We start from the raw sequence: 25,102 nt of genomic DNA, 5'->3' as shown, positions 1-25,102 counted from the left end.
GGCATGCGTTTCTTACAATCTCAAAATACACTAACTAAAAACGGCCCAAAAACGCCACATGTGTCTTCACCCTAAGGGTGTTGCCACACATGGCGTTTTGAACCCGTTTTTGGTCTGTTTTTAAGCAGTCCGTTAAAAAAATGCATCCGTTTTTTTAAAACGCATCTGTTTTTTACCATTTTTAATTAAGATAATTGTTAAAACCTGTCAAAAACGCATGCGTATTTTAACTGACTGCATTAAAACGGACCAAAACGGGTTCAAAACGCCACGTGCGGCATCACCCTTAGATGCAGGCGCTGTATACGTCAGGTAGGCGCTGTATAGATCAGATCTGACATGGCAGAGATTTCCGCTATAGTCTCCACCATTTTCTAGCGGGACGGGTGTTCTCGCCCCTGCCCCGCTTGGGTGGAAAATACTGAAAACTGGAGATGGGGAGATTTTTGTGCCTGCATAATACGTCTCCCCACTATAAAAACCATAAAGAAGAATTCATGATTTTTCTAACCACCACCAACAAAGAGTTAATAAAATCTGATTATTAGCTATTTAACCCCCTGTAAATGATGTACCTGAAAGGTGGGTCTCATCCACAAAAAAAAAAAAATCCCCCATATGTCCACATTACAAAAAAAAAACAAACTTATAGCCTGTAAAATGTGACAATGCAGATCTGCTCTAAATGGCGCTGCTTCCGTTCTATGCCCGGCCGTGCGCCCATACAGCGGTTTACCAACACATGTGGGGCATCCTCCTACTCAGGAGAAATTGGGTATCAAACTTTGTGGAGTTTTTACTTTATACTAATATTTTGTCTAGAAAATAAAAATTACAGCTTGTAAATTACACCTCCATTTTGTTTTAACCCCTGTGAAGCATCTAAAGGGTTAACACACTTCTTAAAGTTGTTTTTTTTTTTTTTTTTTTTTTTACACACATTGAGGGGTGTAGCTTCTAAAATGTCATGATTTATTGTGTTTTACTGTTATGTAGGCCTCTCAAAGTCACTTAAAGCTGAGCTGGTGCCTCTAAATAAGGATTTGGGTGAATTTCATAAAAATGAGAAAAATTGCACCCAAAATTCTGAATCTCCTAACAACCTAAAAAAAAGAAAGAGGCATAAAAAGTCACGCCGATATAAAGCAGACATTCGGGAAATGTTAGTCATAGCACCCAAGTAACTTTATAACTATCTGCCTGAAAAGCAGAACATTTTGAACTTTGAAAATGAATAATTTTTCGACGTTTTTGCCAAATTTCAATTTTTTTCATAACTAAACACAAAAGATATCATCAAAATGTTTCTATTACTTTGAAGTACAATGTGTGACGGTAAAATTATCTCCTGGATATGTTAAAGAGTCGCGAAGTTATAACCTTTAATGATACAGGGCTAATTTTAAAAATCCGGCCTGGTCCTAAAGGTCTAAAATGTCTTGGACACAAAGGGGTTAAGCATTGTTTTTTTTTTTCCAAAACACAAGCAAACATTTGAAAAATGCATGCGTTTTCAATGTGTTCAAAATCGTAGCAAAAACGCCACATGTCACCGGCCTAGCACCTAGTGCAGTGATGGCGAACCTTTTAGAGACCGAGTGCCCAAACTACAACCAAAACCCACTTATTTACCCTGATGTGCCAATGTGCCATTTTAAACAGTAACTTATTTCTACCTGTTCTTCCACTTCTTCAATTGTATCGGCCGCCTGAGGCCACCAATACAATTGAATCAAGGTGGGCAAATTAAGACTATTATTGTAGCTTCTCTCCAGGGTCTCTCTGTTAAGGAAGAATGGTGGGTCCAGCAGGAGGACCTCCAAAGATAATGCACTTCTTTCAACACATTCTCACTTTTCAAGCAGTTCCAAACAGTCAATGAAGTGTCGCTGTAAAATAGTGCTGTGCGCAGCATCTCATAAGTTGCCTAGGACTGCAGGAAGATTTAATGGATTTGTTCCTGTTTGGTGAACTCTGTCCTTGGCTGTTGGCTTGAGTGCCCACAGAAAGGGCTCTGAGTGCCACCTCTGGCACCCGTGCCATAGGTTCGCCATCACTGACCTAGTGCCTTGTATTTTCTAAATGCAAGACATTGAAACGCATATACAGGCGGTCCCCTACTTAAGAACACCTGACTTACATACGACTCCTAGTTACAAACGGACCTCTGGATTTTGGTAATTTACTGTACTTTAGTCCTAGGCTATAATAATCAGCTGTAACAGTTATCAATGGTGCCTGTAATTAAGATTTATAGTTAATCCGGGTTCTCATGACATCCCAACATTTTTAAAATTCAATTGCCACAGAGACCAAAAAAATTTTGACTGGGGTTACAATAATACAGTATACGGTTCTGACTTACATACAAACTCAACTTAAGAACAAACCTACAGACCCTATCTTGTATGTAACCCGGGGACTGCCTGTATGCGATCGGGCCGTGGCACGCACCCGTGTGCTTTGATTCAGTTTGTAAATGGAATCAAAGCAGTATGTGTGACCGCACCCTGCCGCCACATTTACATGCAGCATTAACAAAATGCATGCGTTAACATCGCATTTACAATGCGTTTTGTAAACGCAAATGTTAACAGTAATGTGTTGTGATGCGTAAAAAGCGTTTAAAACGCAACCAAAGCGCAACGTGTAAACACGCCCTTAGGGTCACACGTGGCGTTTTACCTTTTATCTTAATTAAAACTGGTCAAAAACGCATGCATTTTTCAAAAACGCATGCATTTTTAACTTGCAGTTTTTGACAGACTGCTTAAAAACAAGCCAAAAATGCGTTCAAAGCGCCATGTGTGACCGCAGCCCGAGGGTGATGCCACACATGGTGTTTTGAACCCGTTTTTAGGCCGTTTTCAAGCAGTCCGTTAAAAAATTATGGTAATTGAGAAAAAAGAACGGATGTGTTTTAAAACACATGCGTTTTATAACGGACTGATTAAAAACGGCCTAAAAACTGGTTCAAAATGCCACGTGTGTCACCACCTTTAGGTCTAACGCGTTTAACGCGTGTGTTTCAAAAACATTCCAGCAGATGGAGAAATATTTGCCTAATTAAACAGCTGTTAACATTTGCGTTTACAAAATGCAATGGTAATGAATGCGTTTTGTAAACGCAAGTGTTAACAGCTGTTATCGGGCAAATCTCTCCTCAGCTGTTGCACTGCGTTTTTAAACACATGCGTTAGACACAATGGGGGACATTTACTTAAAGTGTCGGTGTCTGCATTGGCTTTGTTACCGACCTCCTCTCGGAAAGAAGATACACATTTAATATTTTAGAGCTGTGCAGAGACATTTCTGGCGCAGAGACCATTTTCTGTCTCTGGGACCAAAATCTGTCCTGAGTACCAGAAATGTGTCCAACAGTCCCTGCTAGACCAGTTTTCTTTTGGTCTACTTTCCGCCAGTTTACAGCGCCCAAAAAGGGCTGCGACACATATTAATTGTGTCTGAGTTTCCACTCCGCCAAAGCCACGCCCCTTTTCGGAGAAGAGTCGGAGCAGACGGAAAAAGTATTTTTTTCTGGCGCCGCCAGCTAATAAATGGGTCTCAGAGCAGAAGATGCGGTGAGAGCGCCACAAAACTGGCGGAAACGCCATAGTAAATGTCCTTCAATGTGTGACCGCACAAGGACATGAAAACGCAAAGAAAAAACGCACCAAAAACGACACGTGTGTCACCGGCCTAAACACTCAAGTTTCAAAACGCCATAGAAACGCCACATGTGAAAGTGGCCTAAAGAAAAGTTACTGCAAATATGATATCCAGGTCACGTGCACATCTGGATATCGCAGAGTAGATCATTTTTCATGTATATATTTTATTTTAAGCACCGCCACCTCATGGTGACCATTTTATGAAATTTTACTTCCCACATGGGAGGGATGTAAGTATAATATTTAGTTTATTTTACATTGACCATACGTATTGCTTTTTTACAATCTCAGTTTACTTTCAATTAACTTTATTAACACTCGCACAGCGAGCAGCCCCGTCCTCTGAGGGCGCTTGTGCAGGGGCGGGGCCGCTGACGTCATCGGGAGGCGCCGTGCGCGGCAGCGGGCGGGAGTGGTGATGACGCAGGAGGTAATGGAGCTTCTCTGGTGACAGCAGTGAGTGCGCGGGAGGGCTGAGGGGTCTGAGCTCATGGCGGGGAGAGGTTGTGCCATATGCGGCCTGGGGTTAGGCGCCTTCACTGGGCATGATGAATATTTCACTTAGGTTTGCGTTCACACAATGCGTTATTGTCACGTTTGATGAAATCACTGTTACTGTGATGGAAGTGAAGCATCTTAATCCACCATAACTGTGACTGTGCTGCACACTGGGCCACAAAGCAGAGGGGACACCATGACACAGATTGTGCCTGTGACCAGGATTTGTCACAGAATAACTTTGTTCTAATTTTATTTAAAACCTTCTCTTCCTGAGTTTTTTATTTTTACCTCCTGCAAAGGGCACTAAGGGCGCGGCCACACTTTGCGTTTTGGTTGCGTTTTAAACTGTATTAATACAGCTGTGGAGAGGTGATTTGCTTAATTACATTACTGTTAACATTTGTGTTTACAAAGCGCATTATGAATGTGATGTTAACACATATGTTAACATTGTTATCAAATGTAAATAGTAATGTGATTAGGCAAATCTCCACTCCGCTGTTTAATGTGCTTTAAACGTAACCAAAGAGCGAGAACGCACCCTGACAGAAAGCTTTATATTCGTTCTCTGCTACTTTAAACAGCTCTGTTAAAAAAAAAGCTGATACTTTACTACTAACATCCCCCCCCCCCCCAAACACAAAATAAAAAATGTTGATGGAAATTGACCCCTATTCACATGAATGAGCTTAGTCCATGAGGCACAGACCATGTGGTGGAGCCATTTCATGGACTGAATTCTGCTTTGGGAGTCCCAGCATCATAACTATTAATAATTTAAGGAGTTTCCGTGCGACCCCTGAAAGCCGCGCGTGTAGAAAAACGCATATAAATCTGCTTAAAATATGTTTGGTTTTATGTGCGGATTTGTGTTCTATAATGCGTTATTAATGCAAATTTGTATATCGTTTTTTAACCCATTTTTTTCTCGCCTGTGTTCTGACGTCATTTCCAACTTTGAGGTGCCTTACGCACTTGCGTCCCACTCCCATCACCCTCGCGGCGGGTGCTGCCTGGAATGGCCAACCCAAATGTGAGCAACTTCATTTCCGGGCAGGACGGTTCAGCCAGACGCAATATATGCTTATAGATTTCTATAGGTGGTGTATGATGGAACATTTGGGGGGGGTATGATGCACAGACACAGTATATGCTTATAGATTTCTATAGGTGGTGTATGATGGAACATTTGGGGGGGGTATGATGCACAGACGCAATATATGCTTATAGATTTCTATAGGTGGTGTATGATGGAACATTTGGGGGGGGAGGGGAATAGGATGCACAGAGACACAGTATATGCTTATAGATTTCTATAGGTGGTGTATATGGTGTATGATTGAACATTTGGGGGGGAGGGGAATAGGATGCACAGAGACACAATATATGCTTATAGATTTCTATAGGTGGTGTATATGGTGTATGATTGAACATTTGGGGGGGGGAGGGGAATAGGATGCACAGAGACACAGTATATGCTTATAGATTTCTATAGGTGGTGTATATGGTGTATGATTGAACACTTGGGGGAGGGAGGGGAATAGGATGCACAGAGACACAATATATGCTTATAGATTTCTATAGGTGGTGTATATGGTGTATGATTGAACATTTGGGGGGGGGGAGGGGAATAGGATGCACAGAGACACAGTATATGCTTATAGATTTTTATATGGGGTGTATATGGTGTAGAGATCTATAATACGGCCGCATCATCGCTACATAAAATCTGCACTGCTCTGTGTGGACCTGACGTTAAGGGCATTTATGTAGAAATGAAGTGATTTTTCTCCATTTTCTGCACATTCTTGCTTCCAGTTCCTCGCGCTTTTCATGATCTCTGCTTGCTGTATTGTTATAGTCACATTCACATCCAGCAAGACTGGGAAACCATCATATGAAGCAAGCAGTGTACTGTCAGCTAGATGTTGTGACGGTTGCATCACTGTTCGCAACCATAAACAGATGAACCATGTGGTGGCGCTTGGTGGGTGACAGGTGGTTGTCTTGTCATCGTTCTTGTCCAGCTTGTAATTGCATCTTTTCACATCTGAAGTCCGATTGAGCAGCCGAGTTCCTGCATCGATAGCCTAACTCCAACTGCAGCTCCACTAGAATGGTCTCCGAGTCCACGTTGGTGTTTTCCTGGTCCCTCTAGCAGAGCTGAGATAGATGCTGGCCTTCATTACCAGTGCCTCACTCCTCTGATCTGTAGGAAGAGCTTCACTACTGAGCATGTACATAAAGTGCAGTCATTTTCATTTCAAGTAAAAGCCTAGAAGAGTATGCACCGCTCACGCCAACCGGCCGCATACAATCTGACAAGCGTGGTCCACACCCTGATGATCACAGTCCTATTAGCGCCTCCATAACTGATGGCAGATCATTGGTACAGAAGGCTGGGTAGTGGTTAGTGCAGTTGAGATATTCTCTCCTGCCACTCTGCTCTGTGTCCTCACTCCTCTCAGGTCCTTACTGCTCCCGGGTTCTCTCCTGCCACTCTGCTCTGTGTCCTTACTGCTCCTGGCTCCTTTCCTACTGCTCCACTCAGTGCCCTCACTGCTTCCGGGTCCTCTCCTCCTACTCTGCTCTGTGTCCTCACTGCTCCCGGATACCCTCCTACTGCTCCACTCTGTGCCCTCACTGCTCCCGGGTCCTCTCCTGCCACTCTGCTCTGTGCCCTCACTGCTCCCGGGTCCTCTCCTGCCACTCTGCTCTGTGTCCTCACTGCTCCCGGGTCCTCTCCTGCCACTCTGCTCTGTGCCCTCACTGCTCCCGGGTCCTCTCCTGCCACTCTGCTCTGTGTCCTCACTGCTCCCGGGTCCTCTCCTGCCACTCTGCTCTGTGCCCTCACTGCTCCCGGGTCCTCTCCTGCCACTCTGCTCTGTGCCCTCACTGCTCCCGGGTCCTCTCCTGCCACTCTGCTCTGTGCCCTCACTGCTCCCGGGTCCTCTCCTGCCACTCTGCTCTGTGTCCTCACTGATCCCGGCTCCTCTCCTGCCACTCTGCTCTGTGTCCTCACTGCTCCCGGGTATCCTCCTGCCACTCTGCTCTGTGTCCTCACTGCTCCCGGGTCCTCTCCTGCCACTCTGCTCTGTGTCCTCACTGCTCCCGGGTCCTCTCCTGCCACTCTGCTCTGTGCCCTCACTGCTCCCGGGTCCTCTCCTGCCACTCTGCTCTGTGCCCTCACTGCTCCCGGGTCCTCTCCTGCCACTCTGCTCTGTGTCCTCACTGATCCCGGCTCCTCTCCTGCCACTCTGCTCTGTGTCCTCACTGCTCCCGGGTATCCTCCTGCCACTCTGCTCTGTGCCCTCACTGCTCCCGGGTATCCTCCTGCCACTCTGCTCTGTGTCCCCACTGCTCCCGGGTATCCTCCTGCCACTCTGCTCTGTGCCCTCACTGCTCCCGGGTATCCTCCTGCCACTCTGCTCTGTGCCCTCACTGCTCCCGGGTATCCTCCTGCCACTCTGCTCTGTGTCCCCACTGCTCCCGGGTATCCTCCTGCCACTCTGCTCTGTGCCCTCACTGCTCCCGGGTCCTCTCCTGCCGCTGCGGCTGTGGACATATGACCAGGGTTATGCACTGTATGTACACGTAGGCTCAATTCTGGCCCCCAACAAGCTGAATCCATCCACCTGTCACATGGGCTGCTGTGGTCATGTCTGGGCTCATGGCTGGAAAGCAGTCACCATATGATTGACCCAAAGGTTGCTTGTAACCACATGCCCCTGTATATAGTTTGTTTATGGGCTTCAATTGTTTTGCAGCTTTAGACGGAGCTACTACAAAATACAGTCACCATGCAAGAGGACTGCTACCAACTGCGGTAAGGATATGCCATACAGGATTTAAAGGGTTTGTCCAGAATTGGAGAAATCTTTGGGAAGTCTTGTAGGTGTTGGTGTGTTTCATGGAAGTGGGTGAAGCACAAAAAACTTTTTATCATATGTGTGACCATACAGACCGCAGCCAGTGTTATGTATTGTCCCTGGAGAGGTGTGTAATCAGACCGCTGTGTATGTGGTTAGTAGCTGCAGGACTGTGATATATGGGGTTATATTCCAGGACTGTACTGGGGGTGTGTCCTCACACTGCTGTGCTCTCTATACTGTGCTGTATTACATCCTCTAGCTTATGCGTAAGCATTAACTTTGTGGCTTTTTCCACCCCAACAGGGTCCAGCTATCGAGAGGGAAGCGAGTGGTGAAGAGCGGTGGCCGGTACATTTTCAACTCCCCTCCCGTGACATGTGATGCGGTCAGGAGCCTCCGGGTCATGAGTGTTTCTCTTGTAGGAACCCCTATGGATCCAGATGGCATAAATATGAGGAGAAGCTGGAGAACTGCAGAAACCCGAAGCCTCAGAACCTGAAGGAGCTGTGGTTTAAGATAACGGTGCCCTATGACATGTTACAATGTTTCATAAAAGTTTTCACTTTTTTTTTTTACATGATTGTGGTGTATTTACTGTATGTGGGTTGTTTGGCTTTTATGGGATTTAAAAGTGTAACTTGGAATAAATGTTTTTCTCTTGTAACGGTAAAGGACCAGATGGTGGCACTTACAGGCCCGGTGGGTGACGTCGTTCCTGGAACTGTTCGTAGTACGGCACCATTTACAGGAAAAAAGAGTTTTCATGAATATGTAAATTTGCAGGAGGTGCTTAGGCTGACGTCACCTAAGCGCCTATCGTCATCTCGGTTTTTTAAAATTTATTCACACCTGGCACTGCTAGTCCTGCCTTCTCCCACTCAAGGAGCTAGGAGACAGCTGTGCGCGGCGGGTCCCGCTGGCTCTAAGCGCTAGGAGAGAGCTTTCGCCCCGCTCTCTCCAAGACCTGGCTATTTGACGTCACCGGCTCTCTGCTAGCTCCTCGGCTGGGAGGAAAACTCTCTTTTTCTGTTAATGGGGGTGTCCCTGCTCTTACTACGTACAGCACCAGTCACGGTGTCGCTGGCAAGCCTGTAAGTGCTACCAGCAGTATAACTAATGGTAGATTTCCTTTGAGAATAAACTCCATGCAGCTGGATACAGTTGTGATCGCATCACGTTATAACCTCATGCTTGGTACATATTCTAAGTGTATCCATAAGATTCCAGTCACTGTATAGAGGTTAACGGGACACTCCAGTCACAGAAGAATCATTGGATAATACACGGTGCAGGACTCATTGTCTTTGTATTCCAGGAGTCCTGCTCCTCCCATCAGACCCTGCACAATGTATCATTCGAGGAATCAGCTGTGACTGGAGTGTCCCTTTAAAAGGGTCCTTGTGGCCCACAACCAGGGCGCTATAGAGGGCGTATCCTTATTGTTCGGTCCCATGTAACATCCTGTGCACCACATCCCTCTCCCATCACCTCACTTGTGCCTTTGTCAGTAGATTCCGTATGGACGCAACTACGATAAGATGTGGCTACTGAGTAACATAGAAAACGAGTGCGGCTTTCACTTCAGAGCTTTCCAGGTACGGCTTCCGACATATAGCGTTTATGCCCCTGTGGCCATTCACACGGCCGTTGGGGGACGGATATAATTCGGTGAATGAGCTGTGACTGGAGTATTTCCTTTAAAGGACTGTACACTAAGCATACAGACATACTGGTGCGCGCCCCCTCTGGCAGGATCTGCTCTTCTCTTAGTTTCTTATGTCCTTGTTTTTAAGAAAAAAAAAGGGCTTTAAATATTATGCAAATGAGCCTGAGTCCATCAGGTTCATTTGCATAATTGTAAAAGCCTTTTTAAGAAAAAACTGGGCGCACACCAGTATGTCTGTATGTTTGGTTTACAATTCTTGATTTGGTGATGTCCTGTAAAGACAAATATCTTGAATATGTATGAGGTCTAATATGTTGTGTTTTCCCAGTTTCACTACATAAACCACATGGCTGCTTTCTTTGTGGACAATTTCTCCATTGCCCGATCTCTTGTGAAAGCATCAAAGAAGATACAAGGTTCCCACTACCACAAGGTATCCGGTATCATTACTATTTACAGACTTAAAGGGGTTATTAGGTGACGGACCCCCCACTGATCACAAGAACGGGGTCCGTCCTCCCCTAAGATGAAGAGAGCTTGCGGGAGCATATAGAGCTCAGATCCATCACCGAGACCCTGAGATTAGCAAGTTAGTCCCTGGAGTTACATTGTTTGTCACTGGAGAACCCCTTTAAGTTTCCTTTTTCAGTTTGCTGTATATTTTATGTACATGAGTTGCGTGTGTCCTGTGGAAGGTGTTCCTGTTCTCATCGCTCTTGTGTATAGTAACCAATGGTGTTGTTCCGAATTTACAGATAATTATTAAAGCGGCGCCAATCTATACACCGTCCGAGCCGAGGGATGTGAGTATCCTCCGCCCTATGGACACAGTGAACTACCTGGACCACAAGGCTGAACGCATCCAGGTAAATTCTTGAAGAATTCCGGTGTTTGGTGTTTTTTTTGTGCGACCGGTCTTAAATGGATTCTGAAAAACCCCTTTCCCTAAAACTGAACTAAAAATAAATAAACACGTCATGGAGCCCTATCAATCAGGATGAGGAGGGGAAGAGAGGGGAATGGACCGTGAGGGGAGGGGGTGATGGTTGGGTAGGGGTTTAAGTTGGTATATGTATAAAGAAATGCAAGACAATACTTGTAATTATCTGCGTTAATAAAGTTTATCTGATTTAAAAAAATAAATAAATAAACACGTAAAATCATAAACATATAAGGCATCGCCACATCCCAAAATGTCCGGTCTATCGAATTATTATAACTGTTATCGATCCCCGTAACAGAAAATAGCGCCCTCATGTCCGAAAGGCCACTTTTTTTTTGCCATTTTGCAACATATATAAAATGTAACAAAAAGTGATCAAAAGACAGTACAGTCCTCAAAGTGATAGCAATGAAAACATCAGCTCATCCCTAGAAAAATGACACCTCCCACAGCTCCGTACACTGAAGTATTAAAAAATCTTATAGCGTCAGATGGCGAAACTAATAATTTTTTTTTTGTACGCAAGGTTTTAATCATTTAAAATGTATCAAAACGCCATAAATTCTGTAGAAATGTAGCATCTCCGTGGTCGTACCGATCCAAAGAATAAAGTACAGGTGTTATTTGGGGCGCACAGGGAAAGTCGTAAAAACCCGAGGCCACAAGAAAATGGCGCAAATGTGTTTTGGAATTTTTTTCCCCCCACTTTCCGGTACTCGGCGTGGAATAATAGATACCATCGCTGCAAAGTGCAATACGGCCTCACACCGTTCTGTACACAGACATTTAAATATCTTTGAACAAAAAAAGGCTGCGTCCTTAAGGGGTTAAAGGGGTGTTGCCATTTCAGCAAATAAATATTATTATTTGTACAATGAAAAGTTTGTCACCTTTGTGACCATGGTCCCATTTCTATCCACTGGAAGTAAACCTAGAACTTTCTATTGTATCACAGCAAGCAGAGATCTTAAACTGTCAGGAATTTATATAGATAGTATGTTGGAAAATTGCATAACTTTCTATTATAATTTGCTGAGATGGGGGACAACCCCTTTAAGACCATCAAAAGAGAAAGCCGCCCGGCGCTGCAGATGTGATTATTCTAATAGAATACGTGTTACATACACAACATTTCCTAGAAGCAGGAAACCAAGATGATTTTTTTGTGGTAAATATATCCGTCACTTCCATGTGTCACACTGTACCATCTGCTTCCCAAAATCAACAGATGAGCAGGAGACCCGTGTGCCCGGGAGAGCGCTGCCAACTACAGGTGGCACTGAGTAGAAGGGCGCGATCTGCTGGTTGTGTCTGAGTCTCCTCTAGATGCCTTTGCACAGTCTAGTTTTCCACACTGTATGGATCGTATGGCGCCACCTGGTGTTCACTGTGGATATCAATGTACATGTCCACCTACTGAGCTGAGAGCCGGTGGACACACATGCTCAGTGAGGTCACTGCAGGGAGGCCAATAGGAGGAGCTCTCTGCCCTGCTTGTCGGGAGAGGATCATCGCTGGGGAAGTGGAAGGGGCCATATAGTTAGTGGTTGTATGGGAAAGATTGTAGAGCCGCTCCCAATGGACGGAGTAATGACCTCTTCCCCTGATCTCCTCCTCTCTCTATCTCCTGTGACTTATTTAGCTTCACTAAATTGAAGAATTTTTCTGTATTCCCTTCGCTTTGGTTTTAATGCCTGTCACCTCTCACCTTCTCGTAGTCGTGTCTCTACAAAAGGTACGACCAGACGCATGAAAGCCTTGACCTAAGTGACCTAGAAAATGACCCAGGTAAGAAGTATCTCAATACAGAACCCGTCAGCAGGAGTGACTATAGAGACTGCAGCCAGGGTCTTGTATTATCCCTGGAGAGATGTGTAATCAGACCTTTGTGAGTGTTGTTAGTAGCAGCAGGACTGTGTGTGGGGGATGTGTCCTCACACTGCTTTCCACTCTGTGAAGCTCCTACTACAATATACACAGTGACAATACCTGCCCCTGGCTGCACGCTCACTGATACTTACAGATCCCCTTTGTTTGGATGTGACCCTTTAGGGGAATGACATTGTCTTCTTCTCTAGTGCCCTCTATGGGTGTCCCCAGGAGTAAGGCCCACCCCTGCCATCTGCTCACAGTTAGTCAGTGCTGTCCCCTTTTGCCAGTCTCTTGCCTCCGTACAGATTGGTGGTGGGCAGTGACGGGCGCACGGAGTAATGTTACAGTCATTTGCATGCAGCCTCCATGTTTGGCTTCTTATGAGGACTGGGGGAAGAAGGGGTTAAAGGCTGGAGTCTGGGGATTACATGTCAGAGCAGCCCAGGGTAATGCAATTAAACCCCAGACCCTGCGGCAGCAGCGGCTCAATACCAGGCGCAGCGCGATGCTCCTTGTGACGTTACTGTTTGCTCCATTGTTTTCTGGCCGCGTTCCCTGTGTGTAATGGCTTCCAGCAGGCAGCGGCGCGTCATGTGTGACCAAACCTCAGCCGCCGCTTACACGGTGCACACACAGCGAGCGCGTCCACGGAGAGACGCCCCCTCCCCCCCCCCCTCCCCCGCTACCAGGACTGGTACAACCTCCATGTAATATACAATGTCACTGCAGGGGGGCGCTCACTGCCGCTCTCTAGTGGGAAGTAAGGGGTATAACAGGCCAGCTATAATGTCCTCAGTACAGTCTGATTTCTGTTATGCATTTGGTTGCTGTATGGCTCCTGAGCTGCACTCACTACTCACTGTGTACATACATTACATATCCTGTACTGATCCTGAGCTACATCCTGTATTATACCCAGAGCTGCACTCACTATTCTGCTGGTGCAGTCACTATGTACATACATGACATTACTTATCCTGTACTGATCCAGAGTTACATCCTGTATTGTACTCCAGAGCTTCACTCACTATTCTGCTGGTGCAGTCACTGTGTACATACATGACATTACTTATCCTGTACTGATCCTGAGTTACATCCTGTATTATACCCCAGAGCTGCACTCACTATTCTGCTGCTGGTGCAGTCACTGTGTACATACATGACATTACTTATCCTGTACTGATCCTGAGTTACATCCTGTATTATACCCCAGAGCTGCACTCACTATTCTGCTGCTGGTGCAGTCACTGTGTACATACATGACACTACTTATCCTGTACTGATCCTGAGTTACATCCTGTATTATACCCCAGAGCTGCACTCACTATTCTGCTGCTGGTGCAGTCACTGTGTACATACATGACATTACTTATCCTGTACTGATCCTGAGTTACATCCTGTATTATACCCCAGAGCTGCACTCACTATTCTGCTGCTGGTGCAGTCACTGTGTACATACATGACATTACTTACCCTGTACTGATCCTGAGTTACATCCTGTATTATACCCCAGAGCTGCACTCACTATTCTGCTGCTGGTGCAGTCACTATGTACATACATGACATTACTTATCCTGTACTGATCCAGAGTTACATCCTGTATTATACTCCAGAGCTGCACTCACTATTCTGCTGCTGCTGGTGCAGTCACTGTGTACATACATGACATTACTTATCCTGTACTGATCCTGAGTTACATCCTGTATTATACTCCGGAGCTGCACTCACTATTCTGCTGCTGGTGCAGTCACTGTGTACATACATGACATTACTTATCCTGTACTGATCCTGAGCTACATCCTGTATTATACCCCAGAGCTGCACTCACTATTCTGCTGATGGTGCAGTCACTGTGTACATACATGACATTACTTATCCTGTACTGATCCTGAGTTACATCCTGTATTATACATCAGAGCTGCACTCACTATTCTGCTGCTGGTGCAGTCACTGTGCACATACATGACATTACTTATCCTGTACTGATCCTGAGTTACATCCTGTATTATACTCCAGAGCTGCACTCACTATTCTGCTGCTGGTGCAGTCACTGTGTACATACATGACATTACTTATCCTGTACTGATCCTGAGTTACATCCTGTATTATACTCCAGAGCTGCACTCACTATTCTGCTGCTGGTGCAGTCACTGTGTACATACATTACTTATCCTGTACTGATCCTGAGTTACATCCTGTATTATACTCCAGAGCTGCACTCACTATTCTGCTGCTGGTGCAGTCACGGTGTACATACATGACATTACTTATCCTGTACTGATCCTGAGTTACATCCTGTATTATACCCCAGAGCTGCACTCACTATTCTGCTGCTGGTACAGTCACTGTGTACATACATGACATTACTTATCCTGTACTGATCCTGAGTTACATCCTGTATTATACTCCAGAGCTGCACTCACTATTCTGCTGCTGGTGCAGTCACTGTGTACATACATGACATTACTTATCCTGTACTGATCCTGAGTTACATCCTGTATTATACTCCAGAGCTGCACTCACTATTCTGCTGCTGGTGCAGTCACTGTGTACATACATTACATTACTTATCCTGTACTGATCCTGAGTTACATCCTGTATTATACTCCAGAGCTGCACTCACTATTCTGCTGCTGGTGCAGTCACGGTGTACATACATGACATTACTTATCCTGTACTGATCCTGAGTTACATCCTGTATTATACCCCAGAGCTGCACTCACTATTCTGCTGCTGGTACAGTCACTGTGTACATACATGACATTACTTATCCTGTACTGATCCTGAGTTACATCCTGTATTATACCCCAGAGGTGCAGTCACTATTCTGCTGCTGGTGCAGTCACTGTGTACATACATGACATTACTTATCCTGTACTGATCCTGAGTTACATCCTGTATTATACTCCAGAGCTGCACTCACTATTCTGCTGCTGGTGCAGTCACTGTGTACATACATGACATTACTTATCCTGTACTGATCCTGAGTTACATCCTGTATTATACTCCAGAGCTGCACTCACTATTCTGCTGGTGCAGTCACTGTGTACATACATGACATTACTTATCCTGTACTGATCCTGAGTTACATCCTGTATTATACCCCAGAGCTGCACTCACTATTCTGCTGCTGGTGCAGTCACTGTGTACATACATGACATTACTTATCCTGTACTGATCCTGAGTTACATCCTGTATTATACTCCAGAGCTGCACTCACTATTCTGCTGCTGGTGCAGTCACTGTGTACATACATGACATTACTTATCCTGTACTGATCCTGAGTTACATCCTGTATTATACCCCAGAGCTGCACTCACTATTCTGCTGCTGGTGCAGTCACTGTGTACATACATGACATTACTTATCCTGTACTGATCCTGAGTCACATCCTGTATTATACCCCAGAGCTGCACTCACTATTCTGCTGCTGGGGCAGTCACTGTGTACATACATGACATTACTTATCCTGTACTGATCCTGAGTTACATCCTGTATTATACCCCAGAGCTGCACTCACTATTCTGCTGCTGGTGCAGTCACTGTGTACATACATGACATTACTTATCCTGTACTGATCCTGAGTTACATCCTGTATTATACCCCAGAGCTGCACTCACTATTCTGCTGCTGGTGCAGTCACTGTGTACATACATGACATTACTTATCCTGTACTCATCCTGAGTTACATCCTGTATTATACTCCAGAGCTGCACTCACTATTCTGCTGCTGGTACAGTCACTGTGTACATACATGACATTACTTATCCTGTACTGATCCTGAGTTACATCCTGTATTATACTCCAGAGCTGCACTCACTATTCTGCTGCTGGTGCAGTCACTGTGTACATACATGACATTACTTATCCTGTACTCATCCTGAGTTACATCCTGTATTATACTCCAGAGCTGCACTCACTATTCTGCTGCTGGTGCAGTCACTGTGTACATACATGACATTACTTATCCTGTACTGATCCTGAGTTACATCCTGTATTATACCCCAGAGCTGCACTCACTATTCTGCTGCTGGTGCAGTCACTGTGTACATACATGCGATACTTATCCTGTACTGATCCCGAGTTACATCCTGTATTATACCCCAGAGCTGCACTCACTATTCTGCTGGTGCAGTCACTGTGTACATACATGACATTACTTATCCTGTGCTGATCCTGAGTTACATCCTGTACTATACCCCAGAGCTGCACTCACTATTCTGCTGCTGGTGCAGTCACTGTGTACATACATGACATTACTTATCCTGTACTGATCCTGAGTTACATCCTGTATTATACTCCAGAGCTGCACTCACTATTCTGCTGCTGGTGCAGTCACTGTGTACATACATGACATTACTTATCCTGTACTGATCCTGAGTTACATCCTGTATTATACCCCAGAGCTGCACTCACTATTCTGCTGCTGGTGCAGTCACTGTGTACATACATGGCATTACTTATCCTGTACTGATCCTGAGTTACATCCTGTATTATACCCCAGAGCTGCACTCACTATTCTCCTACTGGTGCAGTCACTGTGTACATACATGACATTACTTATCCTGTACTGATCCTGAGTTACATCCTGTATTATACCCCAGAGCTGCACTCACTATTCTGCTGCTGGTGCAGTCACTGTGTACATACATGGCATTACTTATCCTGTACTGATCCTGAGTTACATCCTGTATTATACCCCAGAGCTGCACTCACTATTCTGCTGCTGGTGCAGTCACTGTGTACATACATGGCATTACTTATCCTGTACTGATCCTGAGTTACATCCTGTATTATACCCCAGAGCTGCACTCACTATTCTGCTGCTGGTGCAGTCACTGTGTACATACATGACATTACTTATCCTGTACTGATCCTGAGTTACATCCTGTATTATACCCCAGAGCTGCACTCACTATTCTGCTGCTGGTGCAGTCACTGTGTACATACATGACATTACTTATCCTGTACTGATCCTGAGTTACATCCTGTATTATACACCAGAGCTGCACTCACTATTCTGCTGCTGGTGCAGTCACTGTGTACATACATGACATTACATATCCTGTACTGATCCTGAGTTACATCCTGTATTATACCCCAGAGCTGCACTCACTATTCTGCTTGTGTAGTTATTATGTGCATCTATCACATTACTAAAAAAATAATAAATAGGGGCCCTGCTTATCCTGTTTGTGGCCCCATGTTCTTCATACCTGGCTCGGCCTGTGCTGGATGTAACTTTATCTTATTTTATTGTCTTTCCATAGGACTGTTAACCGCCAACATCATATTCTCGGTGAACAATCCTTCCGTAACAGAAATAGTCTTGCAAATAATTTCGGAGTGTTTCCCTCAGGTAATTATTCAGACATTTCAGGACCTGTAATGATGGGACAAGGTCCTGTAACCACACGTGGCAGCGCTGGGTCTGCTGGTTACTGTGGTGGGATGGATGGGAGGAATCTGCTGCTTTCTCTTCTTATTAGACTTTGTTCCTCCTCCTCCCCCTTTAAATATGGCATTCACACATTATACCTATACTAAATCTACTATATCCCTCGATCAGATGCATAGAATTATAGATTATGACCCTTCTGATGCTTCTGAGTAAGAGAGGGTGAATTAGAAAGTATTGGTGAAGTTTCGGATCCTTACAATGTGGGGAGGCTCATTACCAGCCTTCCCCTTGTAGCTATTTTTTGTCTTACGGCTTATGTTTTTCCTGTGTAGCTGCGATCGTTGAACCTGAGTCACAACAATCTCTACAAACTTACCGAATTTGCTCATCTCTTCTACCTGACCCCGCAGCTGCAGAGCCTGAACCTCTCCTTCAATAAGGTACGTTGTCCTATCAGAGGATGTGGTGCAGCAAGGTTTGGGCCGGTGCTGGAGGTGACACAGCGGGGTGTATGTGCCCTGTGTAATGTTTTGGGGTATGACCCTATAGACCGGTGCAGATACTAGTAGTCACAGGTCTTCTGCTAGGAATGACCTTGCCTTGTGTCTTCCAGCTTTGCAAAGTTCAAGACCTGGACCTGATCCACAACCTGGAGCTGCGGGAGCTGTGGCTGGAGGGGAACCCTCTGCACAGGGCTGTGGAGAGCTACTCTGCCTACTACAGGTCAGGAGGACCTCTGACTTCTTATACAGGCAGTCCCCAGGTTACATACAAGATAGGGTCCATAGGTTTGTTCTTAAGTTGAATTTGTATGTCAGTCGGAACTGTATATTTTATAATTGTAGATCCAGACAAAAATTTTTTTGCCCCAGTGATGAAAATTTTTGCTGTAATTGGAGCAAGGATTATCAATAAAGCTTCATTACAGACCTCTTACAGCTGATCATTGCAGTCTGGGACTATAGTAACATCCAGAGAGCTTCACCAGAGGTCACAGTTGGCAGAGGGGTCCGTCTGTAAGTCGGGTGTCCTTAAGTAGGGGACCGCCTGTATTATAGGAGCGCTCCAGTCACAGCTGATTCATTGAATTATACCTTGAAGGGGGAGGAGCAGGACTCCAGGTCTGAGGAATACACTGACAATGAGTCCTGCTCCTCGTTATTATTCAGTGATTAAGCTTTGAGGGGAGCGTTCCCTTCACTCACTGATATTTTCTCTCCCCCCACAGATTGGTAACTTATCACTTTCCTGCCATTGAGAAATTGGTGAGTTTTCCTCTAGCACAATCCACTTCAGATGGAATAGTGGGATAGGGAATGGGAGCCGCAGTGCTGCCAAGGCTACAATCTCCTTTATGGTTGTACAGGTTCTGGCATGGAATAGGGGCGCAGGTCCAGCGTGTGCGAGCTACTTGTATGGGGAATCCCTGGTTCCATGATAGCTGGGGGTCCCGTCATGTCACTTACATCGCATATCCCCAGTGCCAGGGAGAGCAGATCAGTATCATTAGTGGGAAGTGGCCTCACTCTAAGGTACATGCAGACCGTCCTGTGCTCGCCCGGGATCCCAGGCAAGTATAGGACCAGGAGGAGGAGGAGTGAGCGGTCCTTACCCCCCCACAGGCAGAGGAGCGGCTGCTCTGCAAACCTGTCCAAATATAGGAAATGTCCGACTCGCTCACGGTGTGTCACCTCACCCATAGACTTTGTGATCCGATGCTCCTGTGCTCGCCCTCTCCTGTGCTCGCCCTCTCCTGTGCTCGCCCGCTGCTGTGCTCGCCCGGGATCCCGTGTGAGCACAGGACGGTCTGCATGTACCTTAGAGTGAGGCCACTTCCCACTAATGATACTGATCTGCTCTCCCTGGCACTGGGGATATGTGATGTAGGTGACATGACGGGACCCCCAGCTATCATGGAACCAGGGATTCCCCATACAAGTAGCTCGCACAGGCTGGACCTGCGCCCCTATTCCATGCCAGAACCTGTACAACCATAAAGGAGATTGTATCCTTGGCAGCACTGCGGCTCCCATTCCCTATCCCATAAAATTAGCGGCAGTGGGACTACAGCCCCATATTGTATACATAGAGTTTTGATCCTACAAACTGTACAACACTCTGTATCCTCAACCATATCTGCCATCGCATGGCAACCTTCAGTGCAAACCAGACCCACCTTGTACTGCTTACATCTGATGTTTCGCTACAATTGTTTCTGATCAGAGAAATCTCAGTATCAATCCCTCTATATATTATCTGCCCTGATACATTGAGGCTATTGTCACGCAACCTCGGTAGTGAGAAGTTTTAGGTTTGTACATATGTTTTTTACTGTGACTTCCACAACCGGGCAAGTAACTGCGGACATTGGACCTTCCCAGTTCTGTATTGGGTATTATTGTGGTTGTCTTGTTTTTTGCAGGATGGGCTGTATTTTAAAAACAATCTGTTTTTTGAGCAAGAACATCCCAAACCTCTCCCACAGATAAAGGTAATTCCCCCGTGTAATAAGATCTGTGCGGGGGTCCGTGTTACCCTGCAGCATGTGCACTTGTATTACACCCGTAGTAACATATCCTCTGCACTCATTGGACGCTGCTATGATGGCGGAGCGGTTACTCCCTATGGATGGACCATTACTACAGGAGTCTCCTGTGCCATCTGATTGACACTGGTGCAGCGATGGCCGAGCCTCAACTTATCAGGTTTTGGTCATGTCTTCTCTTCATCATATTAATGTGACGCGTCTTACGTCCTAGGGAAGCTTTTTCGTTAGTGAAGAGATCAAAACTTACCTCTCAAAGTTTCTACAAAAGTAAGTCAAAAACCTCTTCAACCATTCATTGCTGGGCACAATTCACTAATAAACCTGTTGTGAGCTGCAGCTACCACTAGGGGGCGATCACTGCATATAACTCCTGGTAGAGGGAAGCTGTCAGCAGCTCGGGGGACACTAAGCTACCTGCATTTCTGTAGGATCCAGGGGATTAGTGTCTGGTATCTGTCTGTCGTCTGTCCTGGGGTCTCTGCATGAAACATGACTCTACCGATGAGTTTACACTCGGTACCAAATTGTAACTTCTCTGCGTATATATAATTACATTCTTTCAGTCATCACTACCTGTGTCTAAGCCCTTACGCTGCAGCCTTCTGACGCCATTGCTCTTCTTCCTCCTCTTCCAGTTACTTCACTCTGTACGACTCTGAGGATCGCAAGGCCCTGCTATCTCTATACCACGAGAACTCCTGCTGCTCGTTCAGTTTACCCAATGTCTTCTATCCAAGGATCTGGTGGGTGTCCTTTGGGGTCCCGTGTAGACAGGACATGATCTTCACTTACATTGGTTCCTGTTATTTAAAGGGAATGTGTCCTTTACTAATCCCTGACAGTGACATTAGGGGCCCAAATGGCTTTTACTCCATCAGTTGTCTGGAACAGATAGTGAAGCTTTGTACGAATAGGTCATAGTGTTGGGGGGCGCTGAGGTCAGGAGGTCACTGCTGGGGCCTTGTCCTGTATCGGTGCAGTAACAGAGATTTTGTCTTTTCTGCATTTCAGCTTTGATCAGATTAAGGAATACTGGAAGGAGAACCGGAACCTGCTGCGAGTGAAAAGACCAGGTGTGGACCGAGAGATGGGTCCGATTATTCATTCTGCCAGATATTCGCTACTTACTGGCCTTGTCTTAAAGGGGTTGTCCCCGGTATAACTGTTCTCTGATTTCTATTATCTCACCAGATGTGCGGCGTCAGCTGATCAAATATAACAGGTTGCAGGTGGTGGGATTTCTGTGTAACCTCCCGAGAACGGAGCACGACCTCCCGTCCATGTCCCTGGATGTCAGCTTCCAGACTGTGAGTCTCATGTCCTGCTGATGCGTAGGGGAGGGTTCACACACGGCAGATCTGTTGCAGACATTTTTATGCAACTAAAAATCAGCTTCGCTCCCTGATGTTGGATTTGCAGCAAACGCTAGGAGTTTTTTCATGTCGATGTAGATGCATGCGGCTTACACAGAAACTTCTGCAACAGATCTGACACTGGGGATGGAGAAGAGTCATGGCGGAGGCATTGGGATCTAAGGCAGGGCCGCCATCAGGGAGGTTTAGTGTGACTGTGTTCAGGGGGCCCTTTGGAGGAGAAGCGGCCCCAAGTCACAGAAAACCCTCCTCTCTTCCTAGGTGCAGGGAACTCCCTGTGCACACATGGCCGGATTATCATTATATGGGTGGTGCGGGACCCACAAAATGTCCTGATCCTTGGAGATGGATTGTCCTGCACACAGTGTGAGGGAGTAGAGGGGCTCTGGGTCTTCCACATACATTGAGTAGGGTCTACACTGAATTATGGGGAGTATGTGCGAGTAGATGGAGGAGATGTACATCAGATGTAATGTGGATTGAACACTAATTTGGCTTTATTGTGGCAGAGTCTCCCTTTAACACTAATCACTGGAGGAACCCGGCTATTTAACTCTTTATACACTTTAGTAAGAGCTGCTGGATTCCTAGTATCCTGGATAGATAATAGAAAGAAATTCTTACCCAGAGACTGATCTTTCCTTAGGCTCACGATTCTCCATCCTGTGTTGGGCTTGTACCTCTGCAGCCGGTTCTGTGCAGCAAACTGACTCCAATACAGTGGCGTCTGCTGCATGAGAACCTGAACTTAAAGGGAGTGTCCATTCATGTATCATACGCTTCATGTTCTCTCCTCAGACATCACTCATGTGCTTCACCGTGGAAGGAAAATTCAAGGAAAGTAAGTTGTCTTCTCACTTACCACAATGAGCGCTCAGATTGGTTGTGTGTTGCTGTTCCCTGTTGTCACCACTAGAGAGCCTTCTCCTTAAAGGGCATCTACCACCAGGATGAAGGACTGTATGCAAATGAGCCTAAGGGGCTCCAGGCTCCGTAGGTGTTAATGAAGCCTAGAGCCCCTCAGGCTCATTTGCATACAGTCCTTCATCCTGGTGCTAGATGCCCTTTAAGTCTCTCTCCACCTGGGAAAACTGATCCGTGTGGGGTCCGGACAGACCCCCCACAAATCACATACTGTGATGACCCAAGAATAGATCATCATTAGGGACAGTGAACAGGAGATGCCTGGGATCATAGAGCTGAGCGGATAAAGGATGTGCTGAGTCTTGTATAGAAGGCGTCTCCTGTCACACACGGCGCTTATCACTTCACTAAAATAATTGCTTGCTGTCTGTGAATGAAAAACATATTCGTCCGTAGATCCATCAGCACATGAGGTCTCCTATAAGGGATCATCATGTTTCTCCATGTTAGTTGCCTTTAAGCAGAGAGCACAGGGTTAATGACTTTTTCCTGACAGTGAAGATGAGCTGCCACAAGACGTCCTTCATCCCCTTCAGACGGACCTTCATCATCGTCCCGGCCTCAGGAGACAGGTATGAGGGAGGGCAGAGGGACTGTAGGGAGTGGTGCATACTGCTCCCCCCTGCCGACCGACCCACCGCCAGCTTGTCCTGAGCCCCCCTGCCGACTGACTCCCCTCCTGCACCCCCACCCCAACTGACCCACCTCTGCCCTGTCCTGCGCCACCCCATGCTAATAAACTGCCCCCTCCTGCGGGTCCCTGAGCACCGCTCCCTCCTGTGGGCCCCTGCCTCCTGAGCACCGCTCCCTCCTGCGGGCCCCTGCCTAGTGCGCGCCGCCCCCTCCTGCGGGCCCCTGCCTCCTGAGCGCCGCCCCCTCCTGCGGGCCCCTGCCTAGTGCGCGCCGCCCCCTCCTGCGGGCCCCTGCCTAGTGCGCGCCGCCCCCTCCTGCGGGCCCCTGCCTAGTGCGCGCCGCCCCCTCCTGCGGGCCCCTGCCTAGTGCGCGCCACCCCCTCCTGCGGGCCCCTGCCTCCCATACATTTAGGATTGTGTCTCTTCCAGGGCACAGATATTAAACGATCAGATGGTGATACTCAATTCTTACGTCATTCTGCACAATTCCAAGTCCGTCCTGGCAACATGTGATCAAGCCCCTCCCTCCGCGGCAGATGAACGCGTCAGGTCACTCTCTATATACACAGGAATGAAACAGGACTGGGCCCTCAAGTGAGTGCGGAGGTCTAGGCTACTATGTGCACCTGTTCACACTACGGAGAAGTCCACAAAGGATTTTTACCTCCCCCTCCCCCATTGTACCCTGGAAGCTAAAAATGAGTCCTAAGAGGTTGTGACATGAGGGTCTCTGATAACACTGATTAAAAAAGAAAAGATTCCTTAATGTGTAAGGATTGTCCCAACATTGATCCCTGTGCAGACAGCGGGGGCCTGACACGTCTTCTCTCTGTGCAGATGTCTCCAGGACAATAACTGGGACGTGCAGCAGGCGAGGACAACGTTCCAGCTACTGAAGGTAAGTTGTACTGTTACCCGACCTCCTTGCTGACGGTCTCCACTTAATAGATGTAGCTAAATGGAGCTGTGGCCCTTTATATGAATGTCAATTTATTTTTTTTTTGCTTCCCCATGAAGGCCCAGGGCAGAATCCCCCCGCAGGCGTTTGAAGCGGAGGAGTCCCCGACCACCACTGACATAAGCGGATAGCTCCCCCCCCCCCCCCCCCCCAAGAGCGCTCTTTACACGGAGGAGATTCCTGACTTCTTATTTTGTGTGTCTGAGGTTGTGCAGAGATTTTGCACGGTTCTGTTGATTTCCTGTGACGTTGTGTATAGAATAATATTGTTAATATATTGATCGGGTTTTATGACTTCAGTGTTAACGTTCACTTTTGTATTGTATATAAAAAAAAAAAAAAATCCATTAAAGGAAATGTTGTGTTAGGATATTTCATGATATGTCACATGACCGCGCCCAGGAGGTGATCACACGAATACTTGGACCTATAACCAACTCTTACTGTGCTCATCCTGATTCCAAGGTATTTTTGAGTAACCTGTGAGTTAAACTAATCCACACTACTACTAAAAATATCTTGTGAAAATGGCAGCACAACTATCCCTATATTGTTCCTCCCCATGCCTGTAAAGTTCCACATTCCATTCAAAAAGTTGACTCCCCATCTATGCAAATGATCCCATGCGAGTCCTTCCAGCTCAGCCGCGCCTCCAGCTTCCTGATTGGCAGGGCCTGCTTTTTCTTCAGCTGAGAGACACTGGCTGTGTGTGACTCGCAGAAGAGAATTCCTGAGGGAGGG

General features: G+C 46.4%; 1 protein-coding gene across 3 annotated transcripts; it reads left to right on the top strand.

The window, feature by feature from the left end:
• The first annotated feature begins 4,000 nt into the window (after positions 1-4,000).
• On the top strand, positions 4,001-24,655 carry LOC140120954 (nuclear RNA export factor 1-like). 3 transcript variants are annotated; one of them, XM_072140015.1, is made up of 22 exons: positions 4,001-4,101; positions 7,940-7,998; positions 8,348-8,392; positions 8,467-8,566; positions 9,556-9,639; positions 10,039-10,143; positions 10,466-10,576; positions 12,372-12,441; positions 17,796-17,884; positions 18,259-18,366; positions 18,540-18,649; positions 19,155-19,191; positions 20,349-20,417; positions 20,686-20,741; positions 21,110-21,217; positions 21,486-21,547; positions 21,666-21,781; positions 22,646-22,688; positions 23,268-23,343; positions 23,833-23,997; positions 24,241-24,301; positions 24,421-24,655. In XM_072140015.1, the coding sequence occupies exons 2-22, from the start codon at positions 7,973-7,975 to the stop codon at positions 24,490-24,492; spliced, it is 1,713 nt and encodes a 570-aa protein (XP_071996116.1). In that variant the 5' UTR covers positions 4,001-4,101; positions 7,940-7,972; the 3' UTR covers positions 24,493-24,655. The 3 variants fall into 3 exon arrangements, with proteins under 3 accessions (XP_071996116.1, XP_071996117.1, XP_071996119.1); XM_072140016.1 differs by having other exon boundaries at positions 4,060-4,127; XM_072140018.1 differs by lacking the exon at positions 4,001-4,101 and adding an exon at positions 4,215-4,236.
• The last annotated feature ends 447 nt before the right edge of the window (positions 24,656-25,102 follow it).

This window comes from Engystomops pustulosus, chromosome 3 (assembly GCF_040894005.1).
Source record: "Engystomops pustulosus chromosome 3, aEngPut4.maternal, whole genome shotgun sequence".
Taxonomy (NCBI): Eukaryota; Metazoa; Chordata; class Amphibia; order Anura; family Leptodactylidae; genus Engystomops; species Engystomops pustulosus.
The sequence above is the reverse complement of the archived record's forward strand: the minus strand, read 5'-3'. Positions and strand labels throughout refer to the sequence as shown.